Below are 21,374 nucleotides of genomic sequence, written 5' to 3'. Positions count from 1 at the left end.
ATTGGGAGAGAAGGAGGGAGAGGGAGATATTGTGAAGTCTAGAGAAAGTGATGGAAAGGGAAGAGACGGAAAGGGCCAACTTGAAAGAGAGTGAGTGAACGAGTGAGCCAACATGAAAGAGAGAGAGAGAGAGAGAGCAATAGAGAGAGGGACAGAGAGAGAGAGGGGGGAGAGCGAGAGGGGGGGGGCGGTTGGAAATGAAAATGAATAGATCCTTTCCGAACCTCTGACAGAGCAGAAACGTGCACGGCTTGTTTACAAAAGCAGCTGGACCAAGCCTAATTTAGAAGCTACAACCTCCCTTTGTGCTGCTTCCTGTGGTACTGTAGTCCGAGAGGCCAGCTTTTCTTTCAAACCCCAGACCAAAAAAAAAGCAAAAGATGCCGTTTCTTCCCCTCTCCCTCTCACAGGAGCAGGTCTGTGTACAATGCTGCACCATTCTGCTGACTTTGAAGACAAAGTCACTTTCATTGTGTCATGTTTCATCAAGCCTCCTCTCCACCTTGAAGTCTCCATAAAGAATCACCCCTCTTTCTACTTGTTAATCTAAATGCTAATTTTTCTGTGGTACGGAACAGACGAACAAACTAACGGAAGAACGAACAGACAAAATAAATTAAGAAAGAAGAAAAAATAAATACATTTATTAAATTTAATAAATACATTTATCACACTCACTTGGAAGGGAAGATTACGATGAGGATTAGATTAATTCTGGATTTTTTTCTCCCCCCGTCCCCTCCATTTTATGACTCCTCCTCCTCCTCCTCCTCCCCCCATTCTTCCGAGAGCCTACCGAGTGAGAGACCTTGTCCACGGTCATTTCTTCCCAGGTGGGGAGAGAAAACTAAAAGCTGTTGTTTGGTTTGACTGTGAAAACCAGTGCTGTGATTCAATATTCACTGGCTTGTTCGATTCTCCATCTTTACTTCTTGTCTTTGGCGATGGGTGGCACTAAGGTTTTGTCAATGTTAGATCTGTCGACATGTGTGGAGTTGATAGTGTTTTGCCTTCTAATACGTATTGGTATATTTGTTAGTTCTTATTTAAGCTGTTCTTGGTAAGAAACAAACAACCAACATCCCTTAACTTCTCGACCAGTGGAAAGTGAAGCATTCCACGAATCTGTGATTGACAGGCAAGATGGCTCCCCCAAACCAATCAGGGAAGATATGCACTGATTGGCCAGAATTGAGCCGGGAGTCAGGCGGAGTCAGCTCCTTACGCATATTCACTAATAGCTGACGGAAGGCGATGCCATTTCTAAAACATTATGCTCAAACTTTAGCTCGTACATTTGACCTACAGTATCTTGTAGTAATACAGTCATTTTTCTGCCCAACATTTCTTCTGCAGTCTTATGTACTTCATAGGACAGGGTGGATGCTGGAGGTCACCTGGACAGAGTGTGGTGGAGCAAACCAAGACAGAGTGTGTGAGGTGGAGCTCACCTGAACAGAGTGTGTGGAACTCACCTGGACAGAGTGAGGTGGAGCTCCCCTTAACAGAGTGTGTGGAGCTCACCTGGATAGAGTAACTGGTGGAGCTCACCTGGATATGGTGTGGTGGGGCTCACCTGGACAGATTGTGTTGCAGGTGCTCTTCTGTACCGACATGCCCTCGCAGAGGATCCCCCCGTTGAGTGGCGCTGGGTTGGTGCAGGTGCGCGAGCGCTTCTGCAAGCCCCGCCCACAGCGCACGTTACACAGCGACCAGTCGGTCCACAGAGACCAGCCGCCGTTCACTGGGAACACAAAAACAAATTGGTTAAGGTTATAATATAATGAAAATAATTCATTTTAATAAAGAATTATTGACATTATATTTTACAGAGATGTATTTACTTTACTTTTACATTTGTGTAGTGGCATTTGAATTTGAGTCGTGGCTTTTCTCTTGTGTTTTCCGTTAGGTTTATCGAATGTTGTAAGCGTTTTGGATGTGCAGTTGGTACGCTAACATGAAGCTAACATCGGCCCCCCTGCTAACCTAGCTCACCGTAAACGACCACGGCGGCGTTGGCGCTGCGCCGCGTGGCCACGATGTTGCTCGCCAGGCAGGTGTAGTTGCCTGAGTCAGACAGGCGGGCCTCGGAGATGATCAGGTTGTTGTCGGCTCTCGCGCCGACCTTGGTGTCCATGTTCAGCGGTTCGTCATTCTTCAGCCAGGATACCTGCAGACGGGGTGGAGGGAAAACGCTGTTAAAGCTGCCTTCGGTGAGATGGGAGGGTTGTAAAAGCAAGAGTGAGCAGAACAGAGCAGAAGAGAGCAAGATTTTGGAAACCAAAAACCAAAAGAATACCCCCTTCCCCTTCAGCCGTTGAGAAGCCATCCATTCACCCTCATTCACCTGCGTCAATGGGTAATTGATTGACAGGTAATATGGATTCCCTTAACAAAATAGGGAAGAGATGCCCTGATTGGTTAGAAATTAACCGTGGGTGGGCTGTATTCAAAGTTGTCACATACAGAGGCAGGAGCAGTCAACCAGGAGCGATATTCTCATATCAGATTTCACTCTCTAATAGCTGATGGATGGCTATGAAATTTCTAACAAATTACACAAATGATAATTTTTAAATCTTCCCTGCAGCACCTTTAAAAGGATGAAAGTCAGTCAGAAATGTGTTTTGTTTTTTGATTCTCATGGCAGTATAGACCTTCCCAATCAAACTAGCAGGCCTGGGTTTGTACTCTTGTTCTGCTCACGGTCACGTTTGCGAGCGGCTAATGTAAACGCTCATGGGTAGATTTCTATTGTTGTCCAAAAGCACCACATGTCAAAGGGACGCCCTTTTGCGCAGCGACGATAAACTAGCGCATTTTGTTTTCCTCAATTTGGAGCATGCAGTTTGCTGCATGCACGAGTAACCGCACATATGCATGGGATTGTTGTCTTTACTTGGCTGAATCAACTTAGATGATTTTGTGAAAAAGAATAAGATCACCCTGAATTAGTCATAAAGAATGATTTTGCAGTACGAACCAATGAAGGGCCTGTGGCTCTTTGAAGTCAGGATCAGCCAGGATCAATGTCGACTTCCAGCAACGCAAATTAGACAATACTTAAGAAGGAAGTGAGAATTTGAGGCTGTTTGATCAGTTCATCTGCGTTGTTGACTATAGGAAGAACATATTTACGCAGGCTGTGTTCTTCGGACTTGTGTGACCCGAGGGCCCGAGTCCTTCAGTCTCTCTCCTGCTTCTCTTAAACAAAGCACCATCATCACTTTTCCCAAACACACCCTCAACACTCATACAAAAGCTCCACAAACAAGTGTCACAATGTCACAATTTAATTTAATTTTTTTATCAAAATGATATAATTATAACCTTACCGAAAGATAACACCTTGAGAAACAGATTTTAAGAAAAACTCCCCCTCACAGACTTGCACATCCCCCTCATATACAATGCGGCGTGAGCATACAGAGATCCCCTAATACAACAACACCTACAACCTGGGAAACCTAGCTGATTGACATCAGGGGTTTATGAGCAACAGTCAGATAGTCCAACTGGGTAACGAGGAACTTTGAATTGAGTCCAAAGTGATCTGGGATCCAGCGCCCTCGCGTGCTACGGCAGAATATCCGTGGCGAGATGGGGGGGCTGCCGGGCCGGAACTTCCAGGCGAGGGATGGGGGGGGGGGCCTTGTCTCCTGTTTTGTTATGGAGAAATTGTACTGCAGAAAACTCAATCCTGCGAGCGGATGAAGCTTTCAGAATGGAATTTAAAATCGGTATTTCTACAGTGGCCGGTCCACACAGTGTTTACAACAGTTTAATACTGCTGCCCGGGTTTGTGTTCACCAATTACATGCTCACAGATCCCCGCCTCCAGCCACATGAAACCGAAAAAAGGAAATATGGAGCGAAGGAAGTGACACGCCCCGTTCAGTCGGCTTTCAGCTTGTCTTTCTCAGACTCTAGGCGGGAACCTAAAGTCTGATTTGTGAAACTAAGTCCAAAGTAGAACACCATTCTGAACACGTAAAACATTGTGGCGATAAATCCCTTCAAAATGTAAATGTTAAATTTACATTTGTCTTTTAGAGGCCAGACAGAAGCCGGCGGTATTCTGTCTGACGTAACCGAACCGTGGGCATTAGGAGGGCTGGGCGCGGGTCAGATCTCCTTCCATTACTAATTCAGCAGCGGCTCTAGTGAGTGAATGTAATTAGGAATTACAAACGGAGGAACGCTCCGCTGGCCGCTGCTCCGCTTGCCTGACTGGCTCTGTATATTGCTATTAGTGCGTCGTTGGCCTGAGCCTTTCATTGAGGGAGACTGACTTTGGGCTCCTGGGGGAGGGGCCTGTTGATTTATGGCTGTGTTTGAGGATTAAAAAGTCAACATTATTCTCGAGGTGTGTGTGTGTCTCTGCGTATGTGTGAGTGTAGTTTAGTGTAGAAATGTCTCTGCGACAGATTGTGTGTGTGTGTGTGTGTGTGTGTGTGTGTGTGTGTGTGTGTGTGTGTGTGTGTGTGTGTAAGAGGGAGAGAATGGGAGTGTGTGTGGCATGTTTGTGTGGCTGTGTGTGTTTACATGTGTGTGAGTATGCGTGTGGGTTCTGTGCGTGTTCTGCGCGTGTGTGTTTGTTTCGGTATATTTGTGTTTTCGGTATATTTATGTTCCTCGTCAACGTGTGTGTGTGTGCTGGGGAGCATCTATTTGCCGAGAGAATATAACAGCATCCAAAAAGCTCTGAGATTGCTTTGCTCTTTCGCAGCATCCTGAAAGAAAAATGTAGCGGTGAAATCAATAAAGCAGGGGGCGCATTGTCACAAGTGTCCGGCTTCTGTTTTCTTCTTCTGATGGGCCACAGATCTTTCATCAGGTCTTTAATTTCTTCTTCTCAGGCATTGATAGTCGTGCGGGCGGGCGGCTTCCGTGCAGTTCCCTCTCTCCTTTCCCAGCCACCGTTTATTTATGACCTCCGTTTGCACATTCAAACCCCCCGTCCCCCCCGTCCCCCGTCTCCCCTCCTCTCTGACGGATGCTGTGGGAGCTGCTGTATTTCAATAAGACATCTGAATTGGAATGCGTCCCCTGGTTCTCTGACATCACGTACATGTGCGGAGAGGATAAACAACACAAGGATGGTACAAATCTCGTTGCACTGTTTTGTGCCAAACCTTTGTTTCGATAGATATTTATTGAAGCTGTATTTTTCTCATATGGAAACAGTTGTCGGGATAACATTAAAAAAAAGAGTGTGAGCTAATGGTTAACTTTGCGATACACAGATGAACGTGTTGTCTTGGAGATGGTGAATACATTCAGAAATGATATTGTCGTGGGAAGATACATGATTGAAATAATTAGATGAAGCAATCATTGTAATTTGTAACCAATCAAAATAATCAAAATAATCACTCTGAGAAACATCCTTCCGATGCGTATTTAATATTGAAGAATATTAAACGTCTGACATGCATTTGAGGAGCCACACGTGTTTGGTCTTTCCAAACGAACCTTGCTTTGCAACTCTTCATTTGTATATAATAACGGGAAGCTCAGTACCTTCAGAGTCGTTAGAATCCAGTGAGGAGACCGAGACCTCATTACTTTTATGAACCACGGGCCTGATCCACAAAGTCATTCTACTTACAAACCTTTTTTACCCGGCGTTAATATGGCCTGCACACAGATGCTCTGACCTATATTCAACAATCAGATGAGACCCTGTGTGTGGCACCAGACAGAACGCCGCATTGTTTAAGAAGCGAGGATTCGTTTCAAAGCCATTCAATCCTTCTGTAAAAAAACAGACCATTGTTTCACGGGTATTAGGACGGAGGTTTAAAATATAATCCACCTCGTAGAAATTAAGATTGAGTCCCACTAAAATCTCAAGATGAAACAGGCCCTCCAAACATTCTTCCTACCTCCTAAACTTCAGGATTGGATTTCCAAGATTATCGTTTTGATTACTGATCGTCGGGAGTTATAGTTAAGTCTGCTATCGAGTATGAAACATGATTATTTCTCACTGAAGAGCCCACACCCCCATCAAGGGTTACTAAGAAAACCAAATCATTCTATCCAAATAGCAATAAAAGCAATCTATCTGCTGCGCAAGCACACACAAGTGCACACGCGTACAGAAAAAAACACACACAACCACAAAGACACACAACCAAACACACACACAGACACACACACACGCACAGACACACACACACACAACCACAAACACAGACACGCACAATCACACAAGTTCACACACACATATACAAGCCCAAGCACACACACACACACACACACACACACACACACACACACAGCCCCCCCCCCCCCCCCCCCACATGAACCCCCCCATGCTTCAGGGTAAATATCACTATACGATATTTTGGAAACACATCCGTCCACGGATCCATCAAGTGTCACCTAATTAGGACTCCTACTGACACATAGTCGATTGATCATATGATTAATCTAAGAGCAGGTGTCCTCTTTCATAATATCAGAGACGGGGTGCACTCATCGGGGGGAGGGGGGGGGGGGGGGGGGGCGGCATGCCTTCAATATCCATGCTCCACCTATGATCAAAGATATCCCGGAGCTCTCCGGAGGACTCGTTGGCACACTCACTCGTTTGCACACTTCAAAAGAGGCTACGTCCAAAACACACACGACTTGCTGTAATGCCATGTTTACTCCATCTTTGTTGGAGTGTTCGGAGTGCCTTTTACCACAGCATTTTAGTCTCTCTAAAAATCCATCGGGAACCAACTGTTCCTGTGTTCGTTTGACGCTAGTCTTTGGGTCGGTATGAAAGAGGGTTTTGACATGTCCTGGTGTCGAGGGCGGCTCGGTTCAGGTTTAAGGCGTTCTTTGGGTTCCAGTTCTGGCGTGCATGACGTTGTGAGACAGAGGCGTCCCCCATCTCCCCCTTCTCCGGCGTTCGACGACCCTCCGGCTGATCTCTGCAGCGCTGTCACAAGTCTCTCTCGTGGAGGGGATTCATCGTTTCAAAGTGTTTTTTGGATCGCCCTTGAGGTCTAACCTCATGGGAATGCGGGAGTGCTTCACAATGGATGCACTCCCAGTCACCCGCTCGCATTTACCACACACGGAGTTGCACATCGACGGATGTGTCGACCCTGCCACGTGATGCGAACCAGCAACCCTCCCACTGCTAGGCGAGTCATCTGTCCTCAAAGGCAACGCCTCCCACACGCTTTAGCGCCTGTTTTATCCTCTTCTGCGTCTCCTCCCTCCCTCTGAGTGCTACCAAGGCTAGGTTTGATGTTCTTTCTACTTGTGTGTTTGACTTTTTCTTGTACTTTGGTGTTTAGCACACTCTGGAATCCAAAGTGAATTTTCGAGGTATATTGGGTTTGTAGCATCTTGTTTAGAGAAGGCTGCTGGTCCAAGTGCAGAGCAGACTTTAGGGTTCGAACCCAGGGCATTTCTGGCCCCCCATTACTATTCATTGTTCTTTAAAATGTCGTCTTTAAAGGGCCACTATTTTAACACCAGGTGTGACTGTGAGTGGGTTTAGCCATTACAAGCCATCACAGGCACAGGAAAAGGCTGCTTTTCTAAATGCTTTAAAATGGTAACTGGTCTGCAATTATGAAGGAATTTTTGTAACCAGTGACCACTCAAAGCACTTTACAATATTGCTTAACATTCATGCACACATTCATACAATGTCAGCCATGCAAGGCGACAGCCAGATCGTCGGGAGAAGTTAGAGTGAGGTGTCTTGCTCAGGGACACCTCGACACTCCGGGGATTGAACTAGAAACTTTACGGTTACCAGCCAACCCGCTCTACCTCCTGAGCTAGCTACTGCTGCTTGTAATGGCTAATCACACTCACACCTGTTGGTATAATAGGGATCCTTTAAAATATGAACCTATTAATAAACAAAATTAACTATACTGACTCATTTATATATATTTATATATTCAATGCCTCATTTATTTGTTTTAGAATTGATTTCATAGCCATGTTTTTTATTTGTAGCCATATTCCTTCATTGATATATTTATTCGATTTAACATTTACTTAAATGGCTTTCCATACAATGACGCACGTAAGACATCAAATATATAACAAAATGCTATGATGAATCCCAAACTATTATGACCCATGAGCAATCTGTTGTGGTACAGTGGTAACAGTCGCGGTGGGCCAAATGTGAGATCCCCCCCCTAAAAGGTTAATGTCTTCCACTTAAAGGCATCATAGGTTGTAATCTGCAATATGCACTTTTTAATATGTTGTTTAAAGTGTTTTTTACACCCCGACAGCAATAAATAACTTATGGACAATGAAAAAGCGAACCCTAACCCTAACCCTATGAAGAAGCGAAAAAATCCCAAATTCTGTACCTGCTATAATCCTGTTAAAATGCTGACCAATCAGTGCCATTCGGTCCGAATCTAAAGAACCAATCACAAGCCTGCGCGTTCTCTCCCCTCTGTGTACGAGCCTGAGCTCGTTCACGGAGGGCAGAGAACGCGTTGTTGCTGGCAGTGGACTAGACCTTAGTGGAGGTAGCCTAACAAGCTTGCACAATGGAAGAGTCTCTCTTTATTATTGCATTGACCTACATACTACGGTGAGGGTTTCAGTGCGCCCTAACAATTAATCCCCCGCCCTCTCCCTTCTCCGTTCCATTTGGGAACATGTTTGGTTTCATTTCGCTTGTTTCGTATATTTTAATTTATTAATTAAGGGCATCAGCAGAAGGCGCCCCCAACACATTTGCCGCTCTAGGCGATCACCTAGGTCACCTATGCCGAGAGCCGGCCCTGAGCGATGCTTTAGTTGAAAGGATTCAGCGCGACTGAGTTTGAATAGCGGAATAATCGATGAGATATGACGTGATTTGATACACACTTTTTACATACGTATCACTTCAAAAGAAATCTGCAAATGATCACTGAAATCAGCGATTTTCTATATTTTGTTTGAATAAATAAATTCAATAATATTGCAGTGTTGGGAGGGACAGGTTAATGAAGACACTATGAAATAACTGAATACTTTTGTGATCAAACATCTGTGTTAGGAATTTGGCGTGTATGGACCACAACGTGAAAGTTGCTGGTGGCTTTGCTGGGGAACAGCAGCCTATGGGGTTCTGGTTCTGGATGGGTTCAAACGATAGACAGCTTGACCTGTTGACCTCGCTCCCATTCCGGCTGGTCCGCTACAGGTGGTAGCTACACACAACAATACAAAATCCTTCTGCAAAATAATGGTTTCGGAACTCCAGAATCGCACCCCACATTCTGTGAATCGCCCCTTGGGTCCGAAATTGCAAACCTAGCGTTTAATATTTTAAACTGGTAAAAAGCGGTGTGAACTAAGGCTAATATATGCCGTTTTTGTACCAGCCCGTGTTGTAGCTTCACCGTGACAAACAAGGTGAGGCTTTGCTCCCAAAAAAACGTCTGAATAAGGATCTATTTCTCAATGGGATGATAATAACTAATAACTCCATGACTGTAGGCCCAAATTCGCTGCCTCCGTTCAATGGAAGGGAAGTGGAAGTGACAGGAAGGTAATTACATACGTATGGTGAGATTGCCCGTGCTTTCCCTCGCTCCATTCATTTCAATCCAAACTGGTTTTTTTTATTAGTTCCTGCACCCCACCTCATCTCCATCCACTCTGCCTTCTCCAAACCTTACACCTTTCACTCACACACACACACACACACACACACACACACACACACACACACACACACACACACACACACACACACACACACACACACACACACACACACACACACACACACACACACACACCACCCACCCCCATGTTGCTATGAGTTTCAGGAATCAGATCAACAAATCCAAGCCAATCTGAATGACACCAGGAGGGCACTCTGAACCACGTCAGGATGTGTCACAATCTTCTCTGCGTCCTTTGGGTGAAATCCCTTCCCCCCACCTGTCTGAGGAATTGTTTGTGTTCATTACATGATAATTACTGTTGAAGTGCTTTGGGTGAACTTTGGGATGAATGGATTAATGATGAATCCCTTTAGAGTGCAAAACCCCATGGCTGGTTATGAGGGTTTAGTGGATGGAAACATTTTGTTTGTTTGTTTTTTCTTTTGGTTGGTGGTCATAGAGAATGCTCATCGAGGGCATGAGAGCTCATTTTTGAACAAATTTGATTTGAGCATGATGATTACCCTCAAAGTTTACGTAAATAAAAACATACAACGGCATTGAATTCGTCCTCTTTGAAGCCACTTTGAAATAATCTATATAAATACAGTTGTCCTCCAGTAATATTGGATTTTGCTCATATCATATCTTAAAAGGGGAGAACACACAGAGAGAGAGAGAGAGAGAGAGAGAGAGAGAGAGAGAGAGAGAGAGAGAGAGAGAGAGAGAGAGAGAGAGCGCTGCAATAATGAAAACCTTGAAAAGCTCCCTGCTGCCGCTATGATGGCACCTCCAACTATTTAACTGAATCATCACACTTGCCGGGGTCTATTGTTTCATTCTGCTGTCATAAAAGGTGATGTCAGTCGGAGAGAATCCGCCATCTTTGGGTCTTTGTGCAAATGAAATTGCTCCAAAATGCAGACTTCAGCTGTTCAGAGACGATACATTATCCCCAACCCCTCGTCTGACTGGCGTTGGGATTATTACCTCTAGCAATATCATGACTGGTAACGCCATTGCCATTGTCTCCGGCTTCATTAACATACAAATCATCCAGTTACTATTAACACCCCCCCCCCCCCCCCCGCCACACACACACACACAGCAATACCCCCCCCCCACACACACACACACACACACACACACACACAAACACACACACACACACACACACACACAACCACCTTCACACACCCAGAACCAAACCATTAGTAGATTGGCAGCATAATATTAGTTGGCTTAGCTAGACTCTCCTCTCAGTGACCAGACTCTATCCCTGTTTCCCTGTGTTTTGATGTGGTTTCCCTTGAGAACAACAGCAGGTACTGCCGCGAAATTACGGAATTTGTGCGCCGGTAAAAAATGAATTAATAAAAAGGTGTTCGCTTCTGGCTGAAAAAAAAAGAATATTGAAAAACTAACATTTGGGAAAAAAGCTAACATTAGAATATGTAAATGTGGTTCAGGCGACCGTTATGTCTTTGTGTTGAGCATTTGAACAAATAATCACAATGCTACAACAGATGCAAGATCCTGGAACAAAATAAGAAAAATAAGTCAGAATCTGCCTTGTCGTGGGCTCAAACATAGTTTAGCAATTAAACAATTCGCCCGACGCTGCAACAGATGCCAGAACCTGAACAAAAACACTAAACCTGTCCTTGAATATAGATTACGCTGAATGATTGACACTACCATGGAGTAATTTACAGACACTTGTACCCAAAGCATGCTACAGACTGAACAAAGTTGAGAATACATGTCAACTGTAGGTCAGGGATAATGGCGTTTAAGGGTAGCTTGCAGATATAAAGCCCGAACCCTTTAGCTGGGTGTGAAACAGCCACACCAATTGGACCCAACTGTTTTTGGCCCGTGACCCCTCTTCTAGTTCTGGAAATGTTTGCGACCCCAACTTAAACTGTTGAGACCACTGATTGTTTTTGCCTCCAAAAACTATCATCATTTCTACATCCTGGTACTAAGTGATTGGAGGCAGTTTGCTCCTGGCTAGGAATCATTAGGCAGTTATTCCTTATAATGGAGGTTTATGAGATTAAAAAGTTTTGCTTAAATGGATCAGCAAAAATCTCTACTTCTGCAAACCCCCGTGACCCCATTTGCATCTCAGGGGACCCAGAGTAGGGTCCCGACCCCAAGGTTGGGAACCACTGCTCTACACGATCCTGCCACAAAACATTGCATCTTCATTCTCTCTGACTGTATATTAAGTTTGCTGTTCCCCCTCTCCCCTCTGTCACAGAGCTGCCTGATACACTCCCACAGTATCCATGTCTCAGACCCCCTCAGACCAGTGTGGGCGGGGGGGTAAGGGAGGGTACAACCACAAAGCCTGTATGTGAATATTATCCTGAGCATTGCAATGGCAATACCCAGAGAAGGGACATATTTGTCCGGAGACAGATGGAGAGAGCTCAGCGCGGAGCATTTTAATACTGTCTTTTTTTGTTTCATAATCCACACATCTATCAATGCCATTATTGTTTTCATAGAGAGAGAGAGAGAGAGAGAGAGAGAGAGAGAGAGAGAGAGAGAGAGAGAGAGAGAGAGAGAGAGAGAGAGAGAGAGAGAGGAGGAGAAATAAGTAGAGAATAAAGGAGCTAACAGTTGAGAGTGAGGTGGAGAAAACGAGAGAGAGAAAGAGAGAGGGAGAGAGGGGGCGAGAGATCGCTAACCGTATATTATTGACATATTACCATTATATTGATAGATTACTATATTAATGTTGTACTATACTACTTATGTATTACTATATTGCTGATACATTGCTATTATTGATATATTATTGTATTACTGATATATTACTACATTACTGATATATTTCTATATAACTGATGCATTACTATACTGCTTATATATTACTATATTACTGATATATCGCTATTACTGATATATCGCTATATTACTGATATATTACTACATTCAGTAGCGTGCGGTGACCCTAAATTTCAGTGGGGCAGAAAATACTGCCGTATGACCACACCCACAATTTATATGTTTTTTTAATATGTTTATTTTGAACTACATTAAACAACTGTAAAACAACTTTAATCTTTAAACTGAACATTGTTAATCACAGGTGCAACATCGCTCGCCATATCTGCATCAAATATAGAAACGACCAAAGATACTGGCGGAATAATTCGAGTTGAAACAACAGTTCTAGAATATGACCATGGGGCAGACTACTAAAAGACCATATAGGCGTCTTTTAGCTTGGATTGCAATTCTTATTGCAGCCTGCAGGGTTATGTGATAAACATACGGAGGAACGTGGTCGCTGAGCTGCCCTGCCCCAACATTGCATGACACGTTAAACTCAACTAGTCTAGAATTGCCAGCATCATCCACAATTTTATGCCACCAGACCAAAAATAGTCGGAAGGCCTACAGAAATTATTGATAGTTAATGTGACAATCGCATTATTCAAAATAGACTTGGATCAATGATTTATTGAAAGGTGAAAAGGTTACATTGTACTTTTACTTTGAAGCTGACTTAACTAACAGAGGTGTGTGTGTGTGTGTGTGTGTGTGTGTGTGTGTGTGTGTGTGTGTGTGTGTGTGTGTGTGTGTGTGTACATGTGCGTGTGTGTAACATTAGAAATAACAAGGTGCTCAAACCGGTAAAAGAAAATAATTAATCACAGCCGAGCTCCTGCTATTGATTTTATGTACACAATCCAATCCTGTGAGAACACATGAGGTTGAAGTTCAGGGTGTAGGGTGTGCGGGGGAGGGGCCGTACCTCGGCCAATGGCACGCCCTCTGGGGGCCGGCAGTGCAGCACGATCATGCCCTTAAGAGGCACCTCGGTGCCCTGGGGGTCCTGCTCAAAGTTCTTCCTCAGGTCTGGAAGGAAACAGCAGAGCAGAGCGAGTCAGGGGACACCACTTACAAGGACACACACACACACACACACACACACACACACACACACACACACACACACACACACACACACCACCACCACCCCTCCCCCACTCACATGCGATGCGGACGCTGGCCTTGCGGCTCTTGGACGTCCCCAGGTGGCTCCAGGCGACACACAGACACCAGTAGTCCTCGGGCCCGTGGAAGTCCTCCACCTGCTGCCGCGACACGTTAATCAGGACCTCGCGGAACTTCACCCCTGGATGGAGAAGGAAGGAGACTGTGGTGACTGACGGGTGGGAGGCGGGACAGAGCCGGGCCGGAAGCCAATGACCGAAAGGGGGCGGAGTCACGCCTCGTTCTGTGACGAGAGATCTTCTACCGAAGCCATTTACGGCATCAAGCAAACGCTTTTATCCAAAGGGACACAAAGTACATTTATCCGCAGAAGGTGAAACAATATATCGCTGTCTGTACAGTAAGGAAGAGAAGAGGAACTTATTTGTGACCATCGGGAGGAACTGGAGCTTTGGGAGGAGGATTTGAAGAAGTGTGTTTCTACAGTGGCCAGTCAACAGGGTGTCGATTAGAGGCTTTAAAGACGCTTTAACGAACAATGTCGGTGTCTGGACAGGATGTTTAAGCGTAACTGTCTTTTCCACCAGGATACCTTTACTCGTGCTGGCTGAGTTTGTGTTGCTGTTCGCCAATTACTGCCCCCACTCCAGCGACATTGTTGGTTGAAACAAACACAGAGCAAAAGAAAGCAAAACTCCCTGTTCAACCTGATGTCAGCTGGCCTGCTATCAGATTCAAGATTATTAATCTAAAGTCTAATTTGTGAGAATAGACTCCTAGCATTCCCCTTACCAATGTTATCTTTCTTTCTTCTTCACCTAAGCAGAGCTTGTACAATGCTAAAAGCAACGCGAAATCCAAGTGATTCCCTGTTTCACCACATCAGCTGATGCTTGCGCGTGTCATTTCCAGGGACTCCCTGCCCTCTCGCTCTCCCCGTGTGTCCTCGTTAGGAAACGGCCGTCACCTGTGTTAACGACTCATTATGTCCTGCTGTGTTCTCGGTGTTGGAGCATGCAAATGCCAACTTGGCGTAGACTCCTCTTTCTGGAGGCGTCAACGCAGGACAAACCCTGCATGGAGGCTCTTATTACACTTACACTTTCACTAAACACTTATTATGGGTCCTTTCATGAAGCAGGACACGGCCTAGCAGCAGCTCTGGGGAAAGGGTCCATTTGAGATATCTTCAATACTTTAGTCTCATACACGTCTGCTGCCTGTGTCTCCATGACCGGACACTACAAGCTGAATTAAGGGTTTCAACCCCGAACCGTTACACTGGGAGTCAATCACCTTAATCTTTAGTAAATCCTGCGCCCCATGTTATGTTTCTAGTAAATAAACTCAAACCCCATCCATACTTCCCAGCCAGTCAAATCTTTGTGGGAAGTAACCAATGGATGGTCAGTAGTCCTACTTCTACCAATCAAATTTCCCTAACGATCAAAACACATCCCGCCTACAGTTTGTCCACTTAATACCATTTAAATTGGAAACGTGTCAAATTACAGAAAACAAGACATGCTCTAAATATCGTTTCATCTTTTAATGCGCTGCTGAGTCATTACCATAAAAATCCCAGGAAAACGAGGCGAATGCTAATTGCACCGCGCAGCCATTAACCTAATTTTTTTCTCTCCAGAAGAACACGATACACTTGACTCGACTAGTTTCATAAGAACAGACCCAACTCATTTAATCTGGTTTCGACATTATTACGTATATTGTCAATCCCCCCTCTTAAAATGGCACAGGGAGCAAGTGATGAACGGCTGGTTGCGAGGTCAGAACAGAATAAGCCTTTTAACGTATGGCTGACCTAGAAGTGTGTTGGGACTTATCCTTTTAGGGGGAGTGGGCCCTGTCCCTCGCTCTGGGATTACAAACACTGAGTTATGAATGTACCAATAGCTTTACGTTCTACATGAATATGAATGCTAGGTCAGAGTAAATAATGTGCCATCTTTTAGTCATTTGTATGTGTGTGTGTTTGTGTGTGAAACAACCAAGGTGTAGACCAGTCAAAGACATGCAGAAGTCCCTCCTCTGACCAACGTTTTCCTGGGTGAAGGGCAGGTTGAATACGCCGATCAAAGAGGAAGAAGAGGACAAAACAAGCTGTGTTACCTTCAAACATCCTGTCTCTCAACACAAAAAAAGATAATCATTTCCCCAAGAAAATTCAATGCAACACAAAAAAACAGAAAAAGAAGAATAGGAGGAATCTCAGCCATCTCGTATTTTCTTTGGTTGATCCGAAGAAAATACATCTTTATATCTTTCTCCATCTCTTTCTCCCCAGGTTGTTTTGGTTCTGGTTCTGCACACACACACACACACACACACACACACACACACACACACACACACACACACACACACACACACACACACACACACACACACACACACACACACACACACACACACAAACACACACACACACACACACACACACACACACACACACACACACACACACACACACACAGGCTCCCCGTCTCCTCCGGTCCACTCTGGGCTGGGGGTGGGGGATTACTCTGGGAGCGTTGGATGTAATCGAAGCGCCCAGCGGTGGACTCCCACGAGCCACGACTCCTCTCTCCTCCACTCCTTCTCCTCGGTCGCCTTATCTCTCCTCTACCCCCCTTTCAGCCCTCCTTCCCATTCTATCTCTCCATCAAAAGACTCTGCAGGAGCCGCCACTCCCCCCCCTCCCTCAGATCAGTCACTACCCCGCCACCGCTGCCAAATTCTAATCTCTTTCCCTTCCGCCCACTCCTCCCCGGCCCCCCTATCTCATTCCTCCTCCTCCTCCTCCTCTTCGACTTATCTCTCCATCTGAGTATCAACTTTTCGGTGGTGGGCGGATGCCTGAACGCCCCCCCCTCCCACCAAAAGAAACTACCATCCCCCCACCCCCGCCCGCGCCTCTACAGGCCTCCTCCACCTTCCCCTCCTCCCTTTTCTCGCCCGCCACGGCGCTTGAGTTGAGCCTCACCATCCCAACACGCCCTCTCATCGCGGCGCCCTGAAACAAAGACCTCACCCAGAATATCCTCCCGTTGGCTCGAGAGATCTCACTTCTAAACTTGTGACTCTAATGTTGTTTGTCGTCTTCGTCGTTCACTCTGTACAATTGGAATAAGTGCTTTGATAAACTACACTTCAAGCTAAGACGGGCTATTTTTGTACCGCTTGTCAACTTTTTTCTTGAACTTCAATCCCTTCGGACGGTACAGGCTTTAGTCCAAAGTCCCTCTATGACTTTACACTTATTCCTAAAATCATCCATAAAAATGTATTAGCGGCAGTCGGTTTCCAGTGTGTGTGTGTGTGTGTGTGTGTGTGTGTGTGTGTGTGTGTGTGTGTGTGTGTGAGTTTGTTTTGATACTACAATCCTCCATAAATAGTCCCAAATATGTAGATCATGAAAGCGCCTGGTAACACAGCACGGGTTTCAATGGGGCTTTCTTTACGGGGATTTCAAAACACCCCAGCGTTTTCAACCACGATCCAGCATCCAAGGTTTACGTCGTCACACAAGTCGAAATAGCCTGCCAGTGCCACTTAATCCTCATCCACTCTATTCTGCACTTATTTTCGTCTCAACTATAACAAAGGACCATGACTCAAATACAATCGATGTTTGAAGTCGATATAAGCAGACAATCTTCTGTCGACAGAGTTGATGTTTGATGACGATTGACAAGAATTGTGTGTGTGGCGTCCTTTGTTCAGCTTCGACAACTGCATACAATGCAACACAATCCCACATGTGACCTTGTTGCATATGTGATCACACGCGGCATACACAGCATTTCCAGTGTGTGTCAAACTCCATATATTTTAACTTTATTCACAATACGGCTCAACAATCTGACTTCATAAGGTCATAACTTATAACTTCTTCCTAATATGACAAAACAAAATTATTCATAAGGTCATAACATAACTTTATTACCGATATGATAGGAGCGGTTTGACTTGTAAAACTACAGTATGACCCAAGTTGAGAAGGCTTGTTGTGGAATAACAATAGCACGATTATACTCTGGTTATATTGATATATCTGTTGGGAGTTGGGACAGTACACTATACAGGGCATTATTTATGTTTATAACCAGGAGATGTTTGAGCATTCATTCATTGGATAATTTTTCATGGCTAACAATGTTGATCCTAGAATCCATCCTCAGTGCCCCCTGGGCTGAGAAACGACAGCAAGATCAACGACACAGGCGCAACCACAGCATCAACCGTCAATACGTTGATCGGAAGCACACAGACAACAATGGCAGCTGCATTTCCCAGCGCAAACTCATTATATACGTGAATAATGATGAATGATTCATCAATACAAACCATCTTTTGTGTGTGCTGAGCGTGAGCAGGGAATACCCTGGTGGTAACTCACAGAATGATTCAAACGACACATGCTGGCCTTGACTCACCGTTACCACACAAACACCAACTATAGCATACGATATAGAGCCATGACACAGCAGGAACCGTGCCCAAACAATATGTTCTGTTCTTTGTTTTCTTTCTATTTCAGTGTGGCTTTTAAAGAGCTCCTGAGCAGCAACGTGAGCCAAACTAGAAGCAAATACAAGTTTTGTGACAGGCAACATCATGTAGAAAATCCCACAGCATGTCCGGCAAGCAAAGCCTGGCAGACATGATGCAAAGCAGCCCCATAGGGGGTTTTACTACAAAAATGGCAATCAGCAGAAGAGACATTAAGCAGAAGAGTAAACTGAATGTTTGCTCGGCTTGCTTTGGTTGAAAACAAACAGAGCCAGACAGAGCTTAGCAAGGTTAGAGTGGGAAGGAAATAACAACAGGGAGCTATATCTAAGCAAATGTTTGAACAAATTAGGCTGAGTAATTGTAAGGACCCTGTTAAGTATTTTAAGAAGCTGCATTACCCTCACATAGCCACAAGGGGAGCAAGACCTTATTGAAGGCTGCTCCGTCCACAGAAGGCAGCACCTTTAGATAGGTGAAGAAGCCGAAGACATTACGTCATCCCGGCCACGCCCACTGCATAGGCCACGCCCACTTGACGTCCTCTCTCGGATGATTCGAAGTGAAGAGCCCAGAGTTCAATAGGTAGACGGCAGAGAGCCACCGGGGCTTAGGCCCGGGGGCTTGAAGTAGATCACGGTATTTTCCTCTCCACGCGTTAGATACAATTCCCTCCCTTAAGCTTCATAGTTACCATACCAAACATGCCTACTTTATAACAAATAAAGTGAGTTAAAAGCAACCCGGGATTGGACAACTTTCTTCAAGAACTCTGCAACCCAAATGTATTTTTGAAAGCAACAAATCTCTTGTTTATGACACAAATTCCGGCCTGGTGGTAACCACTGACTTAGCATCAATCAGTGCTTTTATTTGTTAAATTAGTTCTGTTATCTGCCGCGAAATTAACAAACTGTTGTAATCCAACCATCAGATTCAAATCTAAAATCTAAAAATGAAATGATCGACTAAACTAGTGGTGAAATAATTTAATTAATTTAAATTCCATCATATAAGGCAGTGGTTCTCAAACTTTTTACCATGAGTACCACCTTAGAAATGATTTGGCTCTCCAAGTACCACCGGAATTAAAATAAAGTGCGTAGGCCTATAACTAGTCTACATAGAGTTTACACAGAAGGCATTAATATTAATAATACGATTTATTATTCACATAACTTTACTTGACTGAAGCAACCAACTGTCTATAACTCATGTATTGTATATAAACACTTGCAACGGGATAATACTAACAATTGAACAACTGCTTCAATAGGGCTACCCAGCAAATGGGGATATCATCTGGCATATAACATACCAGTCAATCTAGTGAGGTTATTAATAAGTATACTGCATTAAAGCATTCACAGCACTGAATATTAATTTCAACAACTGCAGTCAACCAATCATGTGAGGTAAATTGTACTGCATCAAAACATTCAAAGAATTGAACGTGATTATTTAAATACTGGAGTCAAACAATCCTGTTATAAGCAGTCATGCACAGCAAAGAGAGAAATTGTGTGTACTGTGAAAACACTGTAATCAAACTATCATGAGTAAGAACAATTGTATCATAGAAAAACAAAGTATTCAGTATTAAAAAATACTGCAGTAAGTGCCATAAGGTCAGAATATAAACTATGTTTTGGTTTGATGGAGAATGTACTCAGGCACACATTGAAAATTAGGCCTATCATGCTTAGTGAGAGGGGTACATGTCTGGGTCGATTGAGGTTAGCTTTAGCCTCAGACTTGGTTCAGTATCCAACCTGCTTCCAGCACACGAGATGAGGGGGGATGGCATCCCCTTTGGAATTAAAATGATCAAAATCATCCCCCTTCTGAAACAGCCATCCCCCCTTCCAATCCCCTGTTATTTTATCAATTAATGTGGAAATATTACCGCTATTTCATTATAGCGGTTTCCTTTTTCAATTCGGCCCAAGCAACGTTACTTTTCCAAGGCACAGATTTGACAGCGATACTTCATTCTCGGGCAGCATGCTATTGCGCAAGCACGCAGGCGTACTTGCGTAATAGTGCCTCCACGAGCTCTCATTCCACACCGTACGAAACAGACACTGGTAGCGTGAAGCAGTCTCTACATCTCAGACATCGCTTCCGCAGGCAACTCTGTTCCCTTTTCTCCCTTTAATTCCAACCCGTGAGCAACGCTAGTCTCCCTTCTCTTCCGAATGCATTTGTGAAAAAAAAGAATACGTTTTTAAAATCATGTGATGCATGCCTCCGAATCGTGTGATGAGTCCGATCAGCTGCGTTTTTGGGGATAAAATAAGAGCGATGACATGACAGTAGTCATCGCTCTTATTTTATCCCCAAAAATATATAATAATAATAATAATAATTATCACACCGTTGGTCTCCCACCATATGCGCTTTCATCAGCACAAATGATCTGTCCCTAAAAGTTAAAATCCACCTTCCCCCCTGGCTTTTTTTTACAACTCGACCACTGCCTGCTTCTATATTTAGTCTTAATGACGGCGAGGGAAGAGAAGCCTTTCTCGCACAAGTACGTGGTCGCAAATGGAATGAGAAAGCGCACAGCCTTGTCTGAAAGCACAGGATATTCGCTGCGTCGCTGCATCCAAAAGTCGAGAAATGTCTGGCCTCTGAAGGGAGGCTTCAACGTCTCGTCACAGGACGATTTTGCACCATTTTTGCTTCCCCTACTCATTGTCACAGCAGTTAGTCAATGCAGGTTTAAGATCATTGCATATGATGGGTACATGCAAAAAAAAAATGTAACGGTTGCTTCAACTTCCAAAAAATGCTTAAAAGATTTGTTCATACTCCGCGTACCACTAGAGGGTGCTCGCGTACCAGCAGTGGTACGCGTACCACAGATTGAGAACGGCTGATCTAAGGTATTGGTAAGTGTGTTTGTGATTGTGTGAGATTTTGTGAATGTCAACTATAACTTGAACACCACACAGAAGGCCACCCGTTGCCTTCTGGGTAATGGAGGAATATCCAGCTGCTACGGCCTTGAAGCTCCCATCTCCTCCTAATCCAACGTCTTGGGAGTAATATTGTGGTGGTGAATGAATCAATAGCATGAATGAGAGGATGGCCACTACTCATCCTAACCACACTGCACAAGCTCATTAAAAGAGGTGTGTGGACTTTTGGACTAATGCGTTATATGTCCATAGACTTAGAGGAAGGATCTTTCTCCATCCGCACAAGTTACTG

At 44.5% G+C, this 21,374-nt stretch overlaps 1 protein-coding gene across 1 annotated transcript in view; it reads right to left on the bottom strand.

The window, feature by feature from the left end:
- The window catches only part of LOC132456145 (netrin receptor UNC5D-like), a 149,313-nt gene that overhangs the window by 40,528 nt on the left and 87,411 nt on the right, over positions 1-21,374 (bottom strand). The window contains exons 3-6 of the mRNA XM_060050377.1: positions 13,660-13,803; positions 13,420-13,523; positions 1,999-2,173; positions 1,577-1,744 (exon numbers count right to left, since the gene is read on the bottom strand). Coding sequence (XP_059906360.1) covers positions 1,577-1,744; positions 1,999-2,173; positions 13,420-13,523; positions 13,660-13,803 — 591 coding nt within the window. The remainder of the gene's footprint in view (positions 1-1,576; positions 1,745-1,998; positions 2,174-13,419; positions 13,524-13,659; positions 13,804-21,374) is intronic.

Source organism: Gadus macrocephalus, chromosome 4 (assembly GCF_031168955.1).
Source record: "Gadus macrocephalus chromosome 4, ASM3116895v1".
In the NCBI taxonomy this organism is placed as follows: domain Eukaryota; kingdom Metazoa; phylum Chordata; class Actinopteri; order Gadiformes; family Gadidae; genus Gadus; species Gadus macrocephalus.
The sequence above is the reverse complement of the archived record's forward strand: the minus strand, read 5'-3'. Positions and strand labels throughout refer to the sequence as shown.